This window comes from Solanum dulcamara, chromosome 2 (genome assembly GCF_947179165.1).
Source record: "Solanum dulcamara chromosome 2, daSolDulc1.2, whole genome shotgun sequence".
NCBI classification, from domain to species: domain Eukaryota; kingdom Viridiplantae; phylum Streptophyta; class Magnoliopsida; order Solanales; family Solanaceae; genus Solanum; species Solanum dulcamara.
In genome coordinates this window covers 81,857,162-81,877,460 of record NC_077238.1, presented here as the reverse complement: position 1 = coordinate 81,877,460, position 20,299 = coordinate 81,857,162, and the positions used below count along the sequence as shown (strand labels likewise).

Below are 20,299 nucleotides of genomic sequence, written 5' to 3'. Positions count from 1 at the left end.
TGTCTTTTGGAAAAGGACATGTTTGACTGTTTGTCGCCATGCAATCATGCATGTATTATGGAGGTCTTTGCAAAAAGGTGGCTGCATGTTTAATAAGACTCTCTATTCTATTTGGTCCAATATTTGTTTAAGGATTAATTCAATGACAAAGTGGTCAAATGAAAATGAAAACTATTTTGGTTTTGATTTTTGGTGCTACCCATATATTAATTTAGGTAGAGTGGAAAAAGTGGTTAAATTTTAAACAAGAATTAATATATGTATACTTAACAATAGTGTATTATTACCATGTATTTCTGCAACATCAAGGTTATTTTCACAACTTGAACTCATGACCTCGTAATCACATGGTAATAATTTTTATCAGTTACACCTTAGACTCCCGTCTTCTTAAATTCGAAATCCCAAATTCTAAAAAAAAATCACGCAATTTTACATAAATCACAGTGTTAAGAGCTAATTACATTATATCCCTACTTTTTTTCAAATTACAAAAATCTCTTAAAATTTAAGAATTTCGGATAAGTCACTCAATATTTTGATACATCGCATCTCAATTTCGAATACATCACTCAACATCCCGATACGTCGCGTTTCGATTTTAAATAATCACTCAACGTCTCGAAAAATTGCGTCCCGATTTTAGATACGTCACTCAACGTCCTGATACATGCATCCCAATACATTACCTTTATTGATACAAGACACACTTGTCCCGATACATCGCTTAACGTCCCGATATAATGTCTTTGTTGATACAGGACACACCTGTCCCGATACATCGCTTAACGTCCCAATATAATGTCTTTATTAATACAGGACACACTTGTCCTGATACATCGCGTCCTAATACATCACGTAAGAGTGATGTATCCGAGAATAGGAGAGAGAATGAATTTTTGTATTTTTTTTAAATGATAGAGAATTTTAGAAAATATGATAAAATATGTTTTTAAAAAAATTTAAATATAAAAGGGTTTAGAAAAATAAAATGGAGAATATCAGATAGGTATAAAAAAATGTTTAAAAATTGTAGTTTGGTCCCTTTAGTTATAGTCTAGTTGTCAAAAATACCTTTAAACCTTTCTAGGGGTTTATTTTTAGACCACAAGCAGCCGCTGAGCATCAGAAAATTTTTCATCTCGTCGATTGCCTCTCTCTCTCAAAAGACAAAAAGAGGAAACAAGATGAGCAGATCTGGTCAGCCTCCAGATCTCAAAAAGTATGTCTAAAAATCTTTTTTATGAATTTTCTAAGAATTTTTTGCTCACAATTAATTTCTTACATTTTTTACTTTTTTTTTTGGTTAGGTATATGGACAAGCAGCTTCAAAGTAAGTTAAACACTTTTTTTTGTTTGTTTATCGTTGTTATGTGTCTAAATAATGATTTTATTTGTGTTATTGCTAGTGGGTATTTCTGAAAAATGCAGTCTTTAGAACTTACTTTTAAAGTTGTGAACTTTGTGTTGATGTTTACTAGATTCTTGCTGCAAATAGGTTAGAGTTTAAGGGGAATCTATGATAAACAAAATTAACTTTTTTAGTCGTTTCGTATGTGGGATAAGGTGGTATATCCTAAAATTAAGTTTGAGATAAAATTTATACTGCATTTGGTTGACGGTGCCTTCAGGGGCGGATCTACGAGGACCCCTTTAGCAAAAAATTAAACCTTAGATGTAAGGTATGTTTTATATTTTAGTGTATATATATAGATTTTGAATTTTCTAAGCACAAGATTAGAGGTTGACTCACTAGTTTAGGTGGTTCAAAATTTAACTTGAGGTTCCAAGTTCAAATTCTAGGCACTACATTTTTATTTTTCGAACCCCTTCGGTGAAAATCTTGGATCTGCCACTGGGTGTCTATAGAAGAGAAAGCCCTCATACTGTATTTGGCTTGCATGTGTTAAGCATATAAGCTTTCATCACATTCAGTTTGACTTTCTATTCAATCTCTAAGGAAGAGAAAGATATAGTTTGTATATGGAAGAAACGTAATTTTGAGTTCTATTAAGGATTCGAAGAAGACTGGAGAAGTGGGCTTTCACAAGAGTGTTTTGTTTCTCATCGTCATTAGACGTTCTTGTAGTAAGGGGGTGGTTGATAAACATGTATTATTGGGAGGGCGCAATAGGCAAGGGATACCATTCTTGCACCCGAGCCTGTAGTTGCTAGGTCAAATCCCTATACCGTCAACAAACCACAGTATAAGCTTTAGCACAGGCGTAATCATTGGATATCCTGCCATATCTTATCTCATCGTGCATTATGAGTTGAGTCGCTAGCACTTCATCGCACCAGGGTACCCTAATTTATCCCAAAAGATAATAAGAGTATTGGAATGTAACAGCTCCAAACATGGATATTGTGGAGTCAAATAAAACCTAAACTAGTTTGGCTTAAGGTGTAGTTGTTTTTTGTTTTGTTGTCCATAGTTAGCGAGACTGTAAATACTTTTTCCTCCCTTTTTACATGATGCTTCTGCGATTGTACGGCAAGTGCTGATTCTGCATTTCAAAATATTGCATATATTGACATCGGATTTGCTTAAATTTCTCAAACAATGTACCTAGTTTTGCATAATGTGGAGTCATATTCTACTCTGCATTCTCAAACAATTCTTATTACTGCATATTTGGATTGCTCATATTTTATCTTGATGTTTGCCTTTGAGGAAAAAAACTAAAAACTGAAGTGCAGTAGCTTATCATCTAACATCAAACATGCTAAGAATACTGATCTTTGTTTTTCTGGACATGTTAAAAAGTACATACAAAGTGTAACACCACATGCTATACTCTTTGCATTTTTGATAAACTTGTATTTTTGAAGTGGTCTACTGCCCACCATTATTTTGGCTCCTCGTGCAGGGCTAACCATATAGAATTTGATGAAAGTAATTGGAATAAAAGTTTTGTTATCTAAAAAACAACATACCCAATGTAGTTCCACAAGTGGGATATGGGGAAGGTAGAATGTACGCAGATGTTGGGAGGTGGAGAGGCTATCTGATAGACTCTGGGGTCAAGTAATTGGAATAAAAGTTGTCATCTTAACCTGAGGGAATTTTATATATTTGGTAAGTTTCAGCATGTGTACATTTTATAAGTTTTAGCACTTGTACAGTTTAAGTATCAATGTTCATCGTCTGAATCACAGACTCTATTGGTCAATTTTCTTCATGAAGTAGCTTCTCAGAATTAAGTAACATGGTATACATTTTGCAGTCAAGTTGAATGCCAACCGCCAAGTTGTGGGGACTCTCCGTGGGTTCGATCAGTTCATGAATTTGGTTATCGACAACACTGTTGAGGTCAATGGAAACGATAAGAATGAGATTGGCATGGTGGTAAGTCTTTGCTGTTGTTTTTACTCCCTTCCTCTTCCGGGAGTTGATGTAATTGTGATACCTAATCAATTCTATTTTCTTTGTAGTCTTCAAGATTTCTTATATTTTGATGAAAATTCTGTTCCCATTACTTAACACTTAGTTAGCTCAAAAGTTTGTTTATTCTAGAAACCCCTCTACTATCGCGGTCACTAATATTTCACTTGGTGCATGTTTGATGTTGCAGGTAATTCGGGGTAATAGCGTGGTGACGATTGAAGCACTGGAACCGGTTGCCAGACCACAGTAATACGAGTGAAGCTGATTATTAGAGGGTTCTTCAACTATGTTCAAGATATTTACTGCTCTTATGGAACCTAAGTGAATTATGTATTGTACCTGAATTAACTAGTTTATCTTTGATTTCTCTGATGATTTATCTGACAATGAAAAATCATCAATATCTCTGTTCATCTAGAGAAACATGTTCAGAATTTCATCTGGTGAGTTTTGTATACAATGACAATGTCGGGACATGAGTGCTTGATCATGAGATTACCTGTTGAACGTCTTATGGCACCTTGCTCTGACTTGAGCTATGAATTTTCCTTGATTCTTCTTATATGTGCATGGCAACCCCTCATTAAACGCTCACTTTGAATGACTTATTGTAGTTATTCCAAGAATCTCCATTAGTTGAATCATGTTCAGTATCTCCCCTACCCTTTGCAAGCCTACATAGGGTACAAGATCGAAAAGAATGCATTGGATGGTCTGTGATCCCTTGTTTTGCTCATCCTCTTTTGTCATGTGTTTGATAGTGATACCATTACCAAAACATCAACTTGCAAACCATAACTTCAATATTTGTAAGTGAAGTATAGTGCCTAGATGTTAATAACATACCCAAGTATAATTTTACAAGTGGAATCTGAGAAGGAAGTCTGTACACAAATTTTATCTCTATATTTGTGGGTTCTAGATGATTTTTGAATAACCCCACACCATGTAAATTAGTTAAAACTCCTAAATGATACTATTACCAAAACATCAATTTGCAAACAATAACTTCAATATTTGTAAGTGAAGTATAGCCCCTAGATGATAACAACATACCCAAGTATAATTTTACAAGTGAAATTTGAGAAGGAAGTTCGTGCACAAATTTTATTCCTATATTTATGGGTTCTAGATGATTTCTAAATAACCCCACAATGTAAATTAGTTAAAACTTCTAAATCCCTAAACAAGATCACCTTCCCTTCAATAGCTAGTAATGATATTTATAGATGATATGTCTAAAATTGATACACTTGTATTTTAATTAGGGACAATTTCAAATATATACAATAAATTAATTAGTTTGCAACAAATATAATCATGTTTTATTTACATAAAAAATAATCAAAATCATAGAAAATATACAGTGACTATACAATATAGCTTGTCAAAAGTCATAGAAAGTATATATTGACTATACAATATAGATTACTTATACATGAGTTATACACTGAATATACATTATGATACACTTAAAAACTGAATATAGTTTGACTATATATGAAATATATACTGACTATACATGCTTACACAACTAATGACCATTTTTTTGATTATTATTTTTGTCGAATGGCCATGTGGCATAATTATCCCTTTTAATTATGCAGTGTGGTATCTCGCAAATTTTAAAATTTTTCATGTTTAAGTTTAGGGTATGATAATCCAAACGAATATTTTTGCATTGAAAAAGCGGCTAAAACTTAAATGTTTTGAAACACTAGCTAAAACACGATGAGAAGTTCAAAAATGGCAATTTGTCTATTTTTTAAAGTATATTACCACTTGATCCATAACCCGAAAACCCGGTCAAAAACTGGACCCCACTTCACTATTGCCTATAAATACCAAAACGCCAATCACAAATAAGGTACACTTCATTACTGTTAAATTTCCACTCTCCAAATGGCGATGAGATCTGTCGTTTCATTCAGTGGACTTCGTCGTTTAATGGAAGGTGCTAATGTAGCTCACCGATCGTCAGTTTCCGGCCTCCGATGCTTCAGTGACGGCAAAATCCTCGGTGAAGAAGAACGTGCTCAAGAGAACATTTACATTCAGGTAGGTCTTCATGATTTTCCTTTTTTTTTTTTGAATTTCATTCTATATTTCGCGAATTTATGTTCTCCTTATTGTTGTGTAATAGTATCTGAATGGATTGTGATTGAATACAGTGAAATTGATCTGAAAATTGGCAGATCTAACACAATAGATTATATGTAATATGTGTGTAATAGACACATACACGTATATGCGTATTGTTTGTTAAAAAAAATACTACGAATAATTGGCGGATGTGATGATTCTCTGATTGAATTCGCTATTTTCAGCTTGATGTCGAATGTGTGTGTATAATCATGAGTGTGTAGTAAAAATGATGTACATTAGGTTGTTCTGATTTCAAATGCATGAGCTCTGCGTTTTACATGTATGTATATGTATATGTACAGATACATACATGTATGTTTTTCTGTTATTCAAATGGATTGTGGTTGAGTAGAGTGAAATGGATATTGATGATTTATACATTTTGATCCAAAAATAGTCTGATGTAACAATTCTCTGACAGAATTCACTATGTTCAGCTCGTGCTGAATGTGCGTGTGCATATGTATGTGTATAATCATGAGTGTGCAGAAAAATTGGTGTAAATTATTGACTGTACCAATTCAAAATGCATGAGCTCTAAGTTCTACATGTATGTATATATGGTATATGGTATATGTGTATATGTACGGATACACACACATGTATATTTATCATGTACAATCAGATATCCATGTTTTCGCCCTTTTTATTTCATTTCATGTTTCGCAGTTTATATTCTTTTTATTTAATTTGAATGGAGTGTGTTCGGAGAGAGTGAAATGGATACAGATGATATAGACGGATCTAATCATTCACCCACAGAATTCACTACGTTCAGCTGGGACTTGATATGTGTGAGCATGCACAGACATGTATATGTATAATCATGATTCTGTAAAGAAATTACTGTAAATAATAGATTGTATCAATTCCAAACCACATAGCTATATGTGTGTGTGTGTGGATCTAAAAGGATTTCTATAAATAATAGATCGTACTAATTCCAAATCCTATAGCTCTAATTTCTGCATGTGTAATATGTATATTATGTACACAAACAGCCGCATATGTATATTATGTGTGTGTAAAATAATTACTATGAATAATAGATTGTACTGATTCGAAACCTAAATTCTGAATTGCATCGGCTCCAAATAGTTGGGACTGGAGTGAATTGGATTGATGTGTTCTCTTTTTGATGTATGATATAAGGTTTGTGGTAGATCATTCATGTGTTTTCTTTTTCAATTTTGTGAATAGAAAATGGAAAGGGAGAGGTTGGAGAAGGCAAAGCAGAAGGCAGAGCGAGAGAAAGCTGAGAAAGAGAAGGCCGATAAGGTTTGGATCCTCCTCTTATTCTATTTGCTTGTTCTATAAGTATAGTCATACATAAACTGGCGATTCTCATTTGTTTATGGTACATTTTAACAGCGGAAAAAAGCTAATTCTTCTTAAAAGAAAACTGCATATTTTAGTTCTCATAGGATGAGAATTCTCTTAGGATGTTGGAAATTAATCTCCCTCCTTTTGTGATTAAGCAAAAAGAAGATTACCCACTCCATTTGGTATATATCAGTTTGGATGTCTTATCTTTGGCTTGGGTAAAATATTGAATATATTCCCTTTATCAAAATTATACATTAAACTGGGGAAATAGTTATTTTGATTAGGCATCCAATTTCTACTCCATTAGACTTTCTTCCATCAGCTTGTAAACAATATGTTACCCTTTTCTATCAAAGCTACCACCATAGTTCACATCCGCCTTCCATTACCTTATAAATCATTAAGTTTTATGTTCAATCAAAACAAGAACCGCTAAAACTGATATTCATCATCTAGGTAAAAACATTTCACTAAGCCTTTGAGGAAGACAATTGCAAGTAATAGTGAAAAAGAGAGCCATTTTGCGTTTTCATATTACTCTACTACTTTTTGTTAAACTCTCATTGGTAAATCTTTGAACTAGGTGTAGTATGGATGGAAATTGTGTATACTTGGTTTAACCAACTATCTCAAAGTTCAAACCATTTCAATAAACCTTAGTATTGTAGACATAATATTCTTCTTGTTGTGAGTTAAACCTATGCGTCTTTTTTTGGTTTAGCATTTGCCAAGTTAAGTTTTGAACCTTTAACGAAGTTCTAGCATCCAATTTCATACATATTTTGTGAATGACCTACAGGTTTCAAATTTGATAGAATTACGTTTATTTACTATTCTCAACATACACTTTGCCCTCCCATATGACATTTTCATATTAACTAGTTTCATTTTTAGTCGCCGAACAATTTTTTTTAACTATATACCTTTTTTTTTGTTAGATTATACTGGACATGTTTTCTTAACCCGCTGTTTCTTTTATTTAAGCAGAAGGCTGAAGAAGGGGCTAACAAGAGCTGAACTGACATCTCAAACTCTTGCTTTCAAGTACCTTTGACAAATAAATGGTTAATGACTTTGCTTTGCTCTTGATACTGTTGGACCTTGTTCAAAGTACTTCGTAGTTATTATCCTCCATGCTCGTTATCCTTGAAGTTTTTTTTGACTGTAAAACACGTTTGGTCCAAGAATCAAATATCATCTTGTTTGGACCAGTTTGATTCTGTTGGCACTGCGTTTTTATAGTTTGTTATAACATGGTGAATCATAGTGTAAACTCGTCGCTCGTGATCAAGTCATTCGGAACTAGCCCTTGTGTTGAAAGAACTTAACGATCCTATATATAATCGTAGACAATCTTTTGCCAAATTTGGGATGCAAGAACAAAAAATTGGACTTGGTGGGATCTAGTGGCCAATGAAGTGCGATGAGAACTATAAGGTCTCAAATTTGAACTCAGCAGAAGCAAAAAATAGTAGGAGAGTTTTTCCATCTGCTTGAGCATATGGTGGGCGGAGTCACCGTCTACTTTGGATTATTTACTGTGAGAAAACTAGTATGAATTCATACTTAAATACTTACTATCGTAATTTTTCACATATGCATCTATGCTTAGTGTCGAAAACATTGGATTGATCTGAACCTAGTAATTATACTCTCCATCCACCACCAGCAGTCCAGCCAACAATAACAACATACCTAGTGTAATCCACAAGTAGGGTCTGGGAGGGTGGGGTGTACGCAGGTTAGACTAAAAAAGACAAGCCAATGCACGCGCATCCAACTCAATCCCGTATATATAAGAAGTTACTCAATGCAAAGACAACTACTGTGGAGGATAAATGTGACATATTATTGTCATTAACATGCAACATATATACACTAGAATGGCAATGGGACAGCATAGAGAATATTGAATATTTTTGATATTACTCAAATTCTATGTACCACAACTCTAACCATTTTCCAGGTTCATTTACCAGAAACTAGCACAAAACCAAAAAACAAAACTACAATAAAGACACAAACTACTGAACTCATGACATCAGAGCTAAAATAATTTAACACCATCTGTTCTTCAGCCATTTTGCTAACAATTTCATCAACTGTTCTCCTTGCATTGGGAAAAAGACCAAAGACCAAAGACCGATCTTTAAGCTTCTGGATTCACTAACTAGAATTAACTGTCAACTAGAAAGTATTAACTTTACAAGTTCGAACATTGATTGCAGGTGGCACTTCTATGTACAGATATGAGTGTTCTTTTTTGTTTCCTGCTACTCACCTCTACATTGTGAAGTTGAAATTTTGACTGCCTGTTTGGTTTTGAAAGCTGCTTTGAGGAGGCACTGGATTCGTATCCACTGCAGTAGTAATATCATGGATGCTGGACCGTTTCCGTTCTTTCTTCATCGCCTGTTGTCTAATGAAGTATTTTTGAGCATGACTAGCCACTTGCGTGGGCGTCCTTGATATCACTACGTTTCTTGAAATGCTTCTCCAGTCACCCTTCCCGTATTTGTCCAGCCCAATAAGGAATAACCTATGCAAGATAATTAGGATTTTAAGTCAATAACAGCCATAGAACAGCAATGTCAGTTGTAAACACCAACAATAACTATGCCTCAAATAACAGCTATTGAACAGCAATGCCAGTTATACAATTAAGTACAACAACTCTAGCTACTGCACAAATTCTCCAAAAATGCTGCCACATCCATAGTGGATCCTCCAAATATGCCTACTTTTGGAGGATCTGACATGTACCCATCTTCATTTTGAAGAGTCCGAGCAGCGAAGTTTATAAGTACTCTAATGATATGAGCCCTTGACCCTCTAATGGCACTATGGCGGTGACAAGATTGACAACATGCTTCAATCCCAAGCAAGTTAGAGTTGGTTATATGAAATGGGACAAGAATCTGTCAAAAAACTCTTAGTTCATATTTGTAATCACCATACCACTAAGCACAACCAAACAACCCTTCGAAAGATCTAGATAGTGAACAATGAAAACTGACCAAGTCTATCAAAATGGTCAATTTACTCTCACGAAGATCAGAGGCTGACTGACTCAATCTGAAAAAATAGTCCCCACCCTCGTGGCCAAAAATCACCATTTTGCTGCACGAATGATTAACTTCGAGCATGGATACAAAGAAGAGACAAGAACAATCGGATATAGAACGGATTACACATGTGAGAAGGAAATTTCAAGTTGTATCAGTTTAACAGTTCAGAGACCAAGAGAATTCAATTCTTGAATAGAACTACTCTTAGGCAGATAGTTAAGCATTTTTGGCTAAAGATAAAAAGTAGAGGATGATTATGCTTAGGCAGCTCATTGAACAAAAAATAGGCACATTTATCCTTGCTTGGACTCTCTATAAATGTTGCCTCACCTGTGTCATTCCTCAAAAAAGCACTACTTTTGTAGGATCCCACACTCATTCATCTACATTTTTTGAAGAGTCCAAGCAACATAGCATTTTTCCTTCTTTTTTACTTTTAATGGGTAAAAAAGAGTTCTTTTTCCCACTGAACAAAGCAGGAAGAAAAATGCTTAAATTGAAATCAAAGGAGACTCATTTCCAAGCCAAAAACTCAGCCATTAACAAAAAAGAGAGTATTTTTTTCCTTATTTTTTTCTTTTCATCTGTAAAGATAGTCTTTTTGTCCCACTGATCAAAGCAGTAAGAAAAATGCTTGAACTGAAATCAAAAGACACACGTTTCCCAGCCATAACAAACAAACAGATAAAAGAAGAACTAGTCGAAAGACTGTTATTCTATATTTACCCACAATCTCAGAAATGATAACTGATAAAAGAATAGGTGATAAACAAAACCCATAACACCAAATTCAACCTTAAAAGATAAAAATAATTCACAAAGATTTGTTTAATTGCATTCCCATATCATCCAATTAAACCTATAAACTTAAAATCATGGACCCGACTCTGGATGATGAGGATTACTCTTAGGCATTTCATTGGGAAAAAAAAGGTACCTCTTTTCTGATTTTTCTTTTGATGAGTGAAAAAGAGTCCTTTTTCCTCACTGATCAAAGCAGAAAGGAAAATGTTGAAATTGGAACAAAAATAGAGTCATTTCCAAGCCAGAAAACTCCACCATTAACACTACCCGATTTCTTCCCACCTACTAGATAGACCGAGTTATCGGATACTTGTTGCTAGTGTGAGGTTGCAACTGTCCCATGGAATTAGTCGAGTGTACAGGCAAGCTAGCCCACACACCACTGTTATAACAAAACCCATATTACCAAATTCAACACACACAAGAATTTTCACCAAATTCAACAATTCACGAAGATAATTAAACAAAAATCCACAAGAAGATAATTAAACCCAGAAAAATTTCAAATAAAAAATTAATAGCAAAATAGTAAAAAAAAATAAATTAAAAATGTTACCGATGTTCTTCTTCAGTCCATGGTGTACCCTTTTTCCTCTCAATTTCATTGTTCTTCTTGTTTGACCCAAACGAAATCTGAGAATCCCCTTCCAATTCAACCGGATCATCCGTATAGCTCGGTAATTCGATCCGACCCGAATCAATTTCAAATACATCGTGAACAAGGTCATCGTAATGAGCCATTATATCATCGAGTGTTTTTCCGGGGACATGATCGGCGATCAATTGCCACCGATCGGCGATGTTTTCCGGGTATAGAACTAATCCGTGTTCGAATAGCTTGTCGTCGTCCCTCGTCCATGTCGACATTGAATCGCCGGTCGGAAGGTTTTTTTTGGTAAATGACAAAAATGTCTAAAGAGTAGAATTAAAAGGGAAAATATGTGTCTTTTTGGGCTGCTTTGTAAGAGGCGTAGGAGATAATTAATTTTGAATTAATCATGTTTGATTGGACAAAATTGCACGATAATTTATTTTGGAATTGTAATGTCATTGTAAGTGTGGATGATAATTCTGAAATAATTAATCTCAAAATAACTTATCCTTCAATTAAATAAATTTATATAGTATTATTTAGAAGGAATCGAGTTGGTTGAACAAGGTATCTCAAATGAAAAATTCTCAGTTTAATATCACCTACATGTAATTTTACGAGGTATGATAAATTATTGTATAAGATTTACCTAATGCAAATTACAAATTTTATATTATTTGCTAGCGTGAAGCAAAATTTGTAAATAGCGATTGCGATTTTCCTTGTTAAGGAAAAGAGAGAGGTTGAATTCAGAATATTTATGGATGAAAATACTCTTGAAGTTCGTATTTCATATATAATAGTCCTTTTATTATTATAATCACTAATTCACTATAAAACAATGCATACATTTATTAATATCCTTATTAACATGTTAGATCATTTTTGTTATTCATTCAAATAGTAAATATAATTATTTGATATTTGAAAGATAATAAATATTTTGTAAAATTAGTCAAGGTATAAATAAATCTAAAATAAGTGATCAATTCAAAAGGCATAAATGTACTCTTTAATTTGGCTCAATTGTGATCGCATATCTAGATGAAAAGGCCAGCAAAGAAAAGCCTCTCTTTCTTTTGCCTTTCAACTTTGGATGTGCACAAGTAGACACTTAAACTTGTACAAAGTTAAATAAGTAGACACACGCATTGTACGTGACATAATACACATAAAACGCTACATAGGACGTAAATATTCCACGCAAGATACATGTATCTACTTATTCAATTTTATACAAAATTAAATATTTGTTTGTGTACACTCAAAATTGAATGACATAGATATCAACTAAAACCAAGTTAACAGACACGTTTATTTATTAATGTGAATTCAAAATGTGGGTTACTCGACAGGACTTAGATCTGGTCTTTGAAGGAATCAAAAAAAGGAGATTATGATGAGCTTGAATCGATTATTTTCAAGATCCAGATACATGGCTTACATACCCGACTCAAAGTAAAATTGGAAATTGGGAAGAGCCTTGGTCCAAGCCCAAAGTAAACTTTACCCAAACCCAAGCCCAAGAAAAGTCCAGAAAATCCACTAACACAAAAACCCTAATATGTCTTCACCATTGTTGAAAAATTCACACAGAGCTTCAGTTGCCGCACACACGACGGTGGTTCCTCGTCTTTCTGCTGCAAATCTCTGTGAGTTTAATAGATTTTTGTTTTATTTGATCAAAAATGATTTAGGATTTGAACAAAATTTATTTAATTGCTAAAAGCTAATAAAATCCATATATGAGCTAATTTTTTCTTCAATATAATGTTTTTTTGTGTTTATGTATTACTGTTTAATGTTTGCGAGCTATGGATTTTCAGCGACACAGGTAATGTGTACTGGTAGGTAGACACTAGTGTGAAAAAGAGAGTTTTTTTCAAGTACTTGTCGAGTTGTTATATGTGTTGGCGCGAGATAGCGGACAATAGTGAATTAGTTGAGTTGCGTGCAAGTTTTCCCAGACAGTGCTATTATAAAAAAGTAGTCTTTACCACCAACGGATGGGGTGCAACTGATAGGGCTGCTCCTCCCTTAACTAGATGTCTCGGGTTTGGTCCCTGGATATGAAAAAATCCTTGGTAGTAAGCCCTTCCCCTCGAATGGAGCTTTACGCGGGGCGAATCCGGATTAGTCGGATTCCAATGTGGTTATCCGACACTAAATCGGAAACCAAAAAAAATATTAATATTAATGTAGTCTTTGATAACAAAAGATGTAGTCTATGATGAATATATGAATACTAAATGATTTGTTTAGTGTGGAAGAATAAGAAGTTTCTTATAACATTACATTGCTCTAAATTAGTAGATAAATTTATGTGCTTGATGTGATCACAATGCTTTTGGATTGAACAAAATTATTTATTTACTAAAAGCTGTTAAAATCCATATGTTTGATGAATTAATTTTTGTCAGTAGAATGTCTTGTGATTATGTGTCCCTGTTTTCTGTTTGTTGCCAGCTATTGATTTTGAGTGTCACGGGTAATTTGGCTATTTGAAATTAAGAATACTAGAATGGGGAATGGATTGGGTACTGTTAGGTTGACTGTAGAGTAGTTAGTAGAGAGGTTGTTTCCAATAGACCCTTGACTCAAAAAAAAAACCAATCAAATCAAAATTGAAAGGAAAATTTAGTAGATAAATTTCTATGCTTTATGATTGAGCAAAATTATTTACTTGCTAAATAAAATCCATTTTTTAAGGAACCAATTTTTTTAATACAACATCTTTGTGTATATGTGTTCCCGTTTTCTGTTTGTTGCTGGCTAGATTTTGAGTGGCACAGGTAATTTGGTTATTTGAAATTTAGAAAACTAGAATGGGGAATGGAGAGTGTACTGGTTGGTTGACTGTAGTTTTTTTTAAAAAGTTTATGGCTTTAGCGGTTGATGAAGTTGGAATGAACCATGGTGTACCAGGGTTCAAATCACAACAATGATATGAAAAAGATTAGGTGTTTCTCTTCAATTTGTCGAGTTGGCGCTTGTGTTGGTCAGGTGCTGCTGTAGAAGCCCAGCTATAGGCTTGGTTGACACTGTATTTGTGTTAAGAAATGCATTATATATGCATGCATATCAAATTTAGAACCCATTTATTAGCACTTGAAGTTGGTGGGGATATTTGGCACTCGATGGATTAGTCGAGCTGTGGGCAAGGTTGCTGAATTGTAGTAGTAGGTTGATGCTAGCTTAAAAGATAGTCTAAGATGGTTGCGAAGAGTGTGGCTTAGCGGTTAGTGAAGTTGGAACAAACCATTGTATACCAGGGTTCGAGTCACAACAATGATTTAAAATAGTTAGGTGATTTTTTTCCATTTGTCGAGTTGGTACTTGTGTTGGCGGGTGATAGTTGATACCCAAATAGTCTTAAGATGGCACACTAGAGTGAGTATGGAATGAAACATGATATACAAGCGATCAAATCACAAGTCACAACTATGGTAAACAGTAGTTAGGTGATACTTCTTTTATTCATTTGTTCTAGTTGGTGGGAGTTAGTTGGCACCCAATGGATTAGTCCAGTTTTTGTGCAAGCTTGCCTGGACAGCATCATTATAAAGTAGTAGTCTTTCTGCATTCTTGTATCTAGAATTTAAAATTCACTACCCTTTCGTGTATGGGCTATCAATGGTATTGCTGTTATTTATTGTTCAAGACATTAATAAACTACATTGCACAATTTCGTTAAGTTGAAGTCTTGAACAGTCACTTTGTAATTGGTCCTTTTGTATTAATCGTCTTAGCAGAGATGCCTTTTCCGAGCCTATTCCCATGCAAATTGATTTAGATGTATAATCACTTTCTCCATGATGTTATCTGAGATCAAAAGAAAAGATAAAAATGCCTTCTTTTTTAGATTCATGCACACTTGTGTTTGTTTGAGCTTCTCAGTTCTAATATGCTTCACAGGTGCATACTTTGTACTTAAAGGTTCAATAAGTCACAATAATTTGATAGAAATATTCAGATTCACATGAAAATGAACTATTCATCAGCACATGCTGTTCACCTAGGGAAAGGATTAACGATGAATAACTAGAAACATTAACTTTTTTGATAGGTAACTGACAAACATTAGTGTAACAGGTCTGGTCTAAGGAAATTCTGCAAGGATGGGTCGTGTACGCACTAAGACCGTGAAGAAGTCATCTCGGCAGGTAATTGAGAGGTATTACTCCAAAATGACTTTGGATTTCCACACAAACAAGAAGATCCTGGAGGAAGTTGCCATAATTCCTTCCAAGCGTCTCCGCAACAAGATTGCTGGATTTTCCACCCACCTCATGAAACGTATCCAGAAGGGACCAGTTCGTGGTATCTCACTTAAATTGCAGGAGGAGGAACGTGAGAGGCGCATGGACTTTGTTCCTGATGAGTCTGCCATCAAGACCGATCTCATTGAAGTTGACAAGGAGACCCTTGACATGCTTTCAGCCCTCGGCATGTCTGACCTTCCTGGTGTTGTCAAGCAGGCCGCTGAGCCACAAGCAGTGGCAGCTCTCCCAACATATGGCCGTGGTGCAGGAGGTGCAGGAGGTTTTGGACGGAAATACTAATAATATAAGAAAGCAGTTACAATGATTTTATGGTCTATTGAAGAAAGTTTTTGGTTAGATTATGTTAGTTTTCCCTAATTTGCTTTAAGGAGTCTTTGAAACTCATTCCAGTGTTGAGACAAATGATAAACAACCCCTTTTTGTGTTAAAATGCATATGATACATTTCGTCAATTACAATCATTTTGCTGCTGGCAAATCTTCCATGTGTTAATGGGAATATTTGCTTGAATACTCGTGAGTGAGGCTTATTTGGGTCGTGTTAAGATCACAATTGTAAAGATGGATCTTGGGGCTAACTTAACCTTAAAAGTTAGCTTATAGGATGAGAAATGTTCAAGTCCATATAAGGAAAGTAACTGCTCGCTCGCATGCCAAGACCTTATTTATTGGAGCGTGGACAATATAATATGGTGGTCCAACATCGCTGAACAAAGAATTGGGACGAGCTTGGCTATACCATGTAAAGATGGATTTTGTGTCTAACTCAATTTCAAAAGCTTGCTTATAGGATGAAGATTGTCCAAATCCATATTAGGAGACTAACTATCCATCCCATCTCCAATGTGGGACTTCTTAACAACAAGATTTATACTACACACTCTTTTAAATTTAGATCACAAAATTCAAAAGTTATCGTTTGTTTCTTAAACTCCTGTACAATCAAACTAAGACATTTAAATTGAGACAAAGAAAGTAGTATACCCCCTCCGTCTCATATTAGATGGGCACTTTCAACTTTATACGGTGATTAAAAAATCATTAATACATTGAAAGACTTTACCATTTTGCCATTTGTTTATATCAATGCAATAATTAGTAAAGAAATAGCTAGTATTGAGAGTTGTTTACATTCAAAAGATCATATTAATTGTAGGGGTAAAATATGAAAAATTTAATAAATTCTATCTTGATTTAGTTAGTAATCAAGTAATATGGGACAAATATTTTTAGTAAAATACATGTCCATTTAATATGGGACGGAAGAAATAGTATCTAGCTATAATAATAATAATAATAGAGTTTTGGACAGAAAAACCACCAGGACATTGACCAGCAAACAGTACTTAATAATCAATTACTTTCCTTAATTAATCATCAGTACTTTCCTTGAGCATGCTAACTAATAATACCCACATCAGAGTTAGACTAATCGTTATTCGTTCTTGTTTAAATATTGTAAACTTTACCTAAATCCCATAATGGAAAAGTCTAATTACTATACATCCCTCATTGTATCAAAATTACCCGATATCCCCTTTTTTTTCAACTTTTCTGATACATTAGTTTTGTATCTGATACATCAATTATCTAATGAGTAATTAATGAAGATCATCTATTTATGGATAATATCTTAATATAAGGGATGATTGGTTCCTTAAATCAATTACTAATCTAATTAATGAGATTAATTTGGTTAAAAAAATAACGGTTGTGAAGTTGAAGATTCAAGCCAAAAAAACAGAGCATAAATTCAAACCAACTTCGATTTCAATTTTTTTTCAGTTTTGGTGATACATAAGTTATGTATCTGATACATCAATTGTTAAAAAAATCAATTGTTATGTCCATGAAGATTCAAGACAAAAAACAGAGCGTCGTCTCGAATGGAAAAAACAGAGCATCAATTCATACCGAATTTGATTTCAGTTATTTTTTCACTTTTGCTGATACATAAGTTATGTATCTGATACATAACTTTAGCTATAGAATAGTTAATGCACATCAGCTATTTATGGATAAAAGATTGGCTCTTTATATCAATTACTGATCTATTAAAGAAGGCGACAGTTATGTACGTGAATTTTAAAAATTAATGTATCGGAATCATTAAATATTGAGAAATGAGAATCTGATACATGTGCATGATGTATCATAATAAATAAAACTTGATTCATGTATCAGAATTCACAAAATGTGACACTTATGAATATTATACTCGATACAAGTTTGATACAGTAGAAATATAAAACATCAACTTTGATTTTATATTCGATTTTGACACCAGAGAAAAACATAGTAAATCTTATGTATGGAAATATTAAAACATATTAAATCTGATACATTACAGTTTATGTATCAGATACATTAAAAGAATCAAAATCACCTAAAATGTTTACTATAAAAAAAAAACTACTCGACATCAATCAGTTCTCCTTGGTTTGGAGAGATGTCTCTCCTAGTATTTTTTGGATCGTTGTTTATTGCTAACATAACCATCCATGGCCTTCTGAGAACAATATCTCCACCTATTGATGATTCAAAATCATCAAGAAAATTAGCCCTATATGCCATTCCGAATCTCAATGGGTGGGACGGGATCTTCTTGATGACGTATTTCATTCCCTGCATTGACATGAAAATGGTTAAATACAACTTGAACTTTATACATAAATACGATGTATCATATGCATTAAAATATCTGATGCATGAGATAAGAATCTGATACATACAGAAAATGTATCAAAAACAATTATATATTATATTCTGATACATAAATGTAGAAGTATCAGAATCATTAAAACTTGAAACATCAAAAAATGACACTTACACATGATGTATCAGAAATAGTAAATCTCCAAAAAATTGCATTTGAAAAAAATATTATGTATCTGATACATAAATGTATATGTATCAGAATCATTAAAACTTGAAAATAACAAATACTGAGACTTAAAGATGATGTATCAGAAATAATAATTTTCAAAAAATTGCATATGAAACAGACATTATGTATCTGATACATAAATGTAGATGTATCAGAATCATTAAACTTGAAATAACAGAAACTGGGACTTAAACATAATGTATCAGAAATAGTAAATCTCAAATAATTGCATTTGAAAAAGACATTATGTATCTGATACATAAATGATATGTATCAGCTTCGTTAAAACTTGAAACAACATAAAATGACACTTAAACATGATGTATCAGAAATAGAAAATCTCCAAAAAAATACATTTAAAAAAGACATTATGTATCTGATACATAAATGTATATGTATCAGAATCATTAAAAATTAAAACAACAGAAACTGACACTTAAAAATGATGTATCAGAAATAGAAAATCTCCAAAAAAAATACATTAGAAAAAGATATTATGTATCTGATACATAAATATATATGTATCAGAATCATTAAAAATTAAAACAACAGAAACTGACACTTAAACATGATGTATCAGAAATATAAAATCTCCAAAAAAATTCATTTTAAAAATACATTATGAATCTGATACATAAATGATATGTATCAGAATCATTAAAACCTTCAGAAAATTTTTATTCTAAAACAAAAAACTTAATTGAACACATACCTTTGGGAGATTAGGGCGTGTTGTAACCCCTTCAATCTTGTTGTCTATTTCTTTGGGTGCATGTTTAACTGTAGCTTTCGACTTCAATTTCTCACGTAGCTTATTCATCACTGTTGGATCGTTACGATGTTTGGATCTAACTTCGTCGTAACCTTCCCAAGACGAATCAGAACCAGGAGAAACAAGAATTCGTTGATTTTTAGTGGACTGTTTGAGACCATGAACGGATTCCATTGAAGGTATGAGAAACAAAAACAGAAAGATTTACAGAAGAAAATAAATGATAAAAATTTAGAAGATTTTTCAAAGATTTTCAGAAGAAATCAAAATATACAAATTTTAGGAGAAATCAGATTGAATGAGGATGAAGTAAAATTCCATATAAGGAAAGATTGAAATATACCTTATTTGGAACCTTGAAATTGATTAACAGTTGAAGAGTAACAAATTAACTAGAGCAAATTAGGGCAAGAATAAAGGAATAGGCGGATGTATCAGAGAGGTATAGAGAGAGAAAGGAAAAAGAGGGAATTTGGAAATTTTTTGGTGTATATGGGAATAAAAGTAAATATATTAGGAGAATATGTGTAAAAGGGTAATTTTACCTTAAATATTAGCACACCAGCCCAAACCACACATTAGGAAGTCCTTAATTGACTTCTATTTTTTCAGGTATTCGAATCAAGTTTACGTATATCTCAATTATTTTATCGAGCATTTGCTATCTTTCTTCATTATATATATCGGAGAATTTTATCAACTAAGGCTTTTGTTTTTACTATAATTTAATTATTTGTTTGACCAAATTTCTAAAAAAAACTAATAGTGTTCATTTTCAAATAATGTATTTTTGGAATGTGAAGATGTTTGACCAAGTTTTTGGTGGAGAAATGAAAATAATGGACAAATATAACTACTAATAAAAACTCTTTTTCAAATAATTTAGCCAAACACAAAATTTTACTCTCGTAAAGTACTTAATTTTTCAAAATGCATTTTTAATAAGAAGTATTTCTCAAAATAAATTGTTTTACAAAGTTTGGCTAAATAGATTATAAATCCTGATCTCTCATAATTTTCACTCACTTCATTTAT

General features: G+C 33.3%; 5 protein-coding genes across 6 annotated transcripts; 3 read left to right on the top strand and 2 right to left on the bottom strand.

Annotated features, from left to right (window-relative positions):
• The first annotated feature begins 1,087 nt into the window (after window positions 1-1,087).
• Window positions 1,088-3,918, top strand: LOC129881082 (probable small nuclear ribonucleoprotein G). The gene is made up of 4 exons (XM_055955420.1): window positions 1,088-1,222; window positions 1,311-1,333; window positions 3,228-3,349; window positions 3,576-3,918. The coding sequence occupies exons 1-4, from the start codon at window positions 1,188-1,190 to the stop codon at window positions 3,636-3,638; spliced, it is 243 nt and encodes an 80-aa protein (XP_055811395.1). The 5' UTR covers window positions 1,088-1,187; the 3' UTR covers window positions 3,639-3,918.
• A 1,342-nt stretch (window positions 3,919-5,260) lies between these two features.
• On the top strand, window positions 5,261-8,182 carry LOC129878731 (uncharacterized protein At2g27730, mitochondrial-like). The gene is made up of 3 exons (XM_055953479.1): window positions 5,261-5,446; window positions 6,734-6,811; window positions 7,847-8,182. The coding sequence occupies exons 1-3, from the start codon at window positions 5,291-5,293 to the stop codon at window positions 7,874-7,876; spliced, it is 264 nt and encodes an 87-aa protein (XP_055809454.1). The 5' UTR covers window positions 5,261-5,290; the 3' UTR covers window positions 7,877-8,182.
• A 577-nt stretch (window positions 8,183-8,759) lies between these two features.
• On the bottom strand, window positions 8,760-11,694 carry LOC129881081 (transcription factor SRM1-like). Its single transcript, XM_055955419.1, has 2 exons — window positions 11,288-11,694; window positions 8,760-9,398 (listed from the first exon to the last, which is right to left on the bottom strand). Exons 1-2 carry the CDS (start codon window positions 11,596-11,598, stop codon window positions 9,143-9,145), a joined length of 567 nt encoding a protein of 188 aa, XP_055811394.1. The 5' UTR covers window positions 11,599-11,694; the 3' UTR covers window positions 8,760-9,142.
• A 1,173-nt stretch (window positions 11,695-12,867) lies between these two features.
• LOC129881080 (40S ribosomal protein S17-like) lies at window positions 12,868-16,058 on the top strand. 2 transcript variants are annotated; one of them, XM_055955417.1, is made up of 2 exons: window positions 12,868-12,975; window positions 15,416-16,058. In XM_055955417.1, exon 2 carries the CDS (start codon window positions 15,442-15,444, stop codon window positions 15,883-15,885), a length of 444 nt encoding a protein of 147 aa, XP_055811392.1. In that variant the 5' UTR covers window positions 12,868-12,975; window positions 15,416-15,441; the 3' UTR covers window positions 15,886-16,058. The 2 variants fall into 2 exon arrangements, with proteins under 2 accessions (XP_055811392.1, XP_055811393.1); XM_055955418.1 differs by lacking the exon at window positions 12,868-12,975 and adding an exon at window positions 14,919-14,959.
• Window positions 16,059-18,017: 1,959 nt separating this feature from the next.
• On the bottom strand, window positions 18,018-19,772 carry LOC129873829 (uncharacterized). Its single transcript, XM_055949021.1, has 2 exons — window positions 19,205-19,772; window positions 18,018-18,230 (listed from the first exon to the last, which is right to left on the bottom strand). Exons 1-2 carry the CDS (start codon window positions 19,436-19,438, stop codon window positions 18,018-18,020), a joined length of 447 nt encoding a protein of 148 aa, XP_055804996.1. The 5' UTR covers window positions 19,439-19,772.
• Window positions 19,773-20,299: the final 527 nt, after the last annotated feature.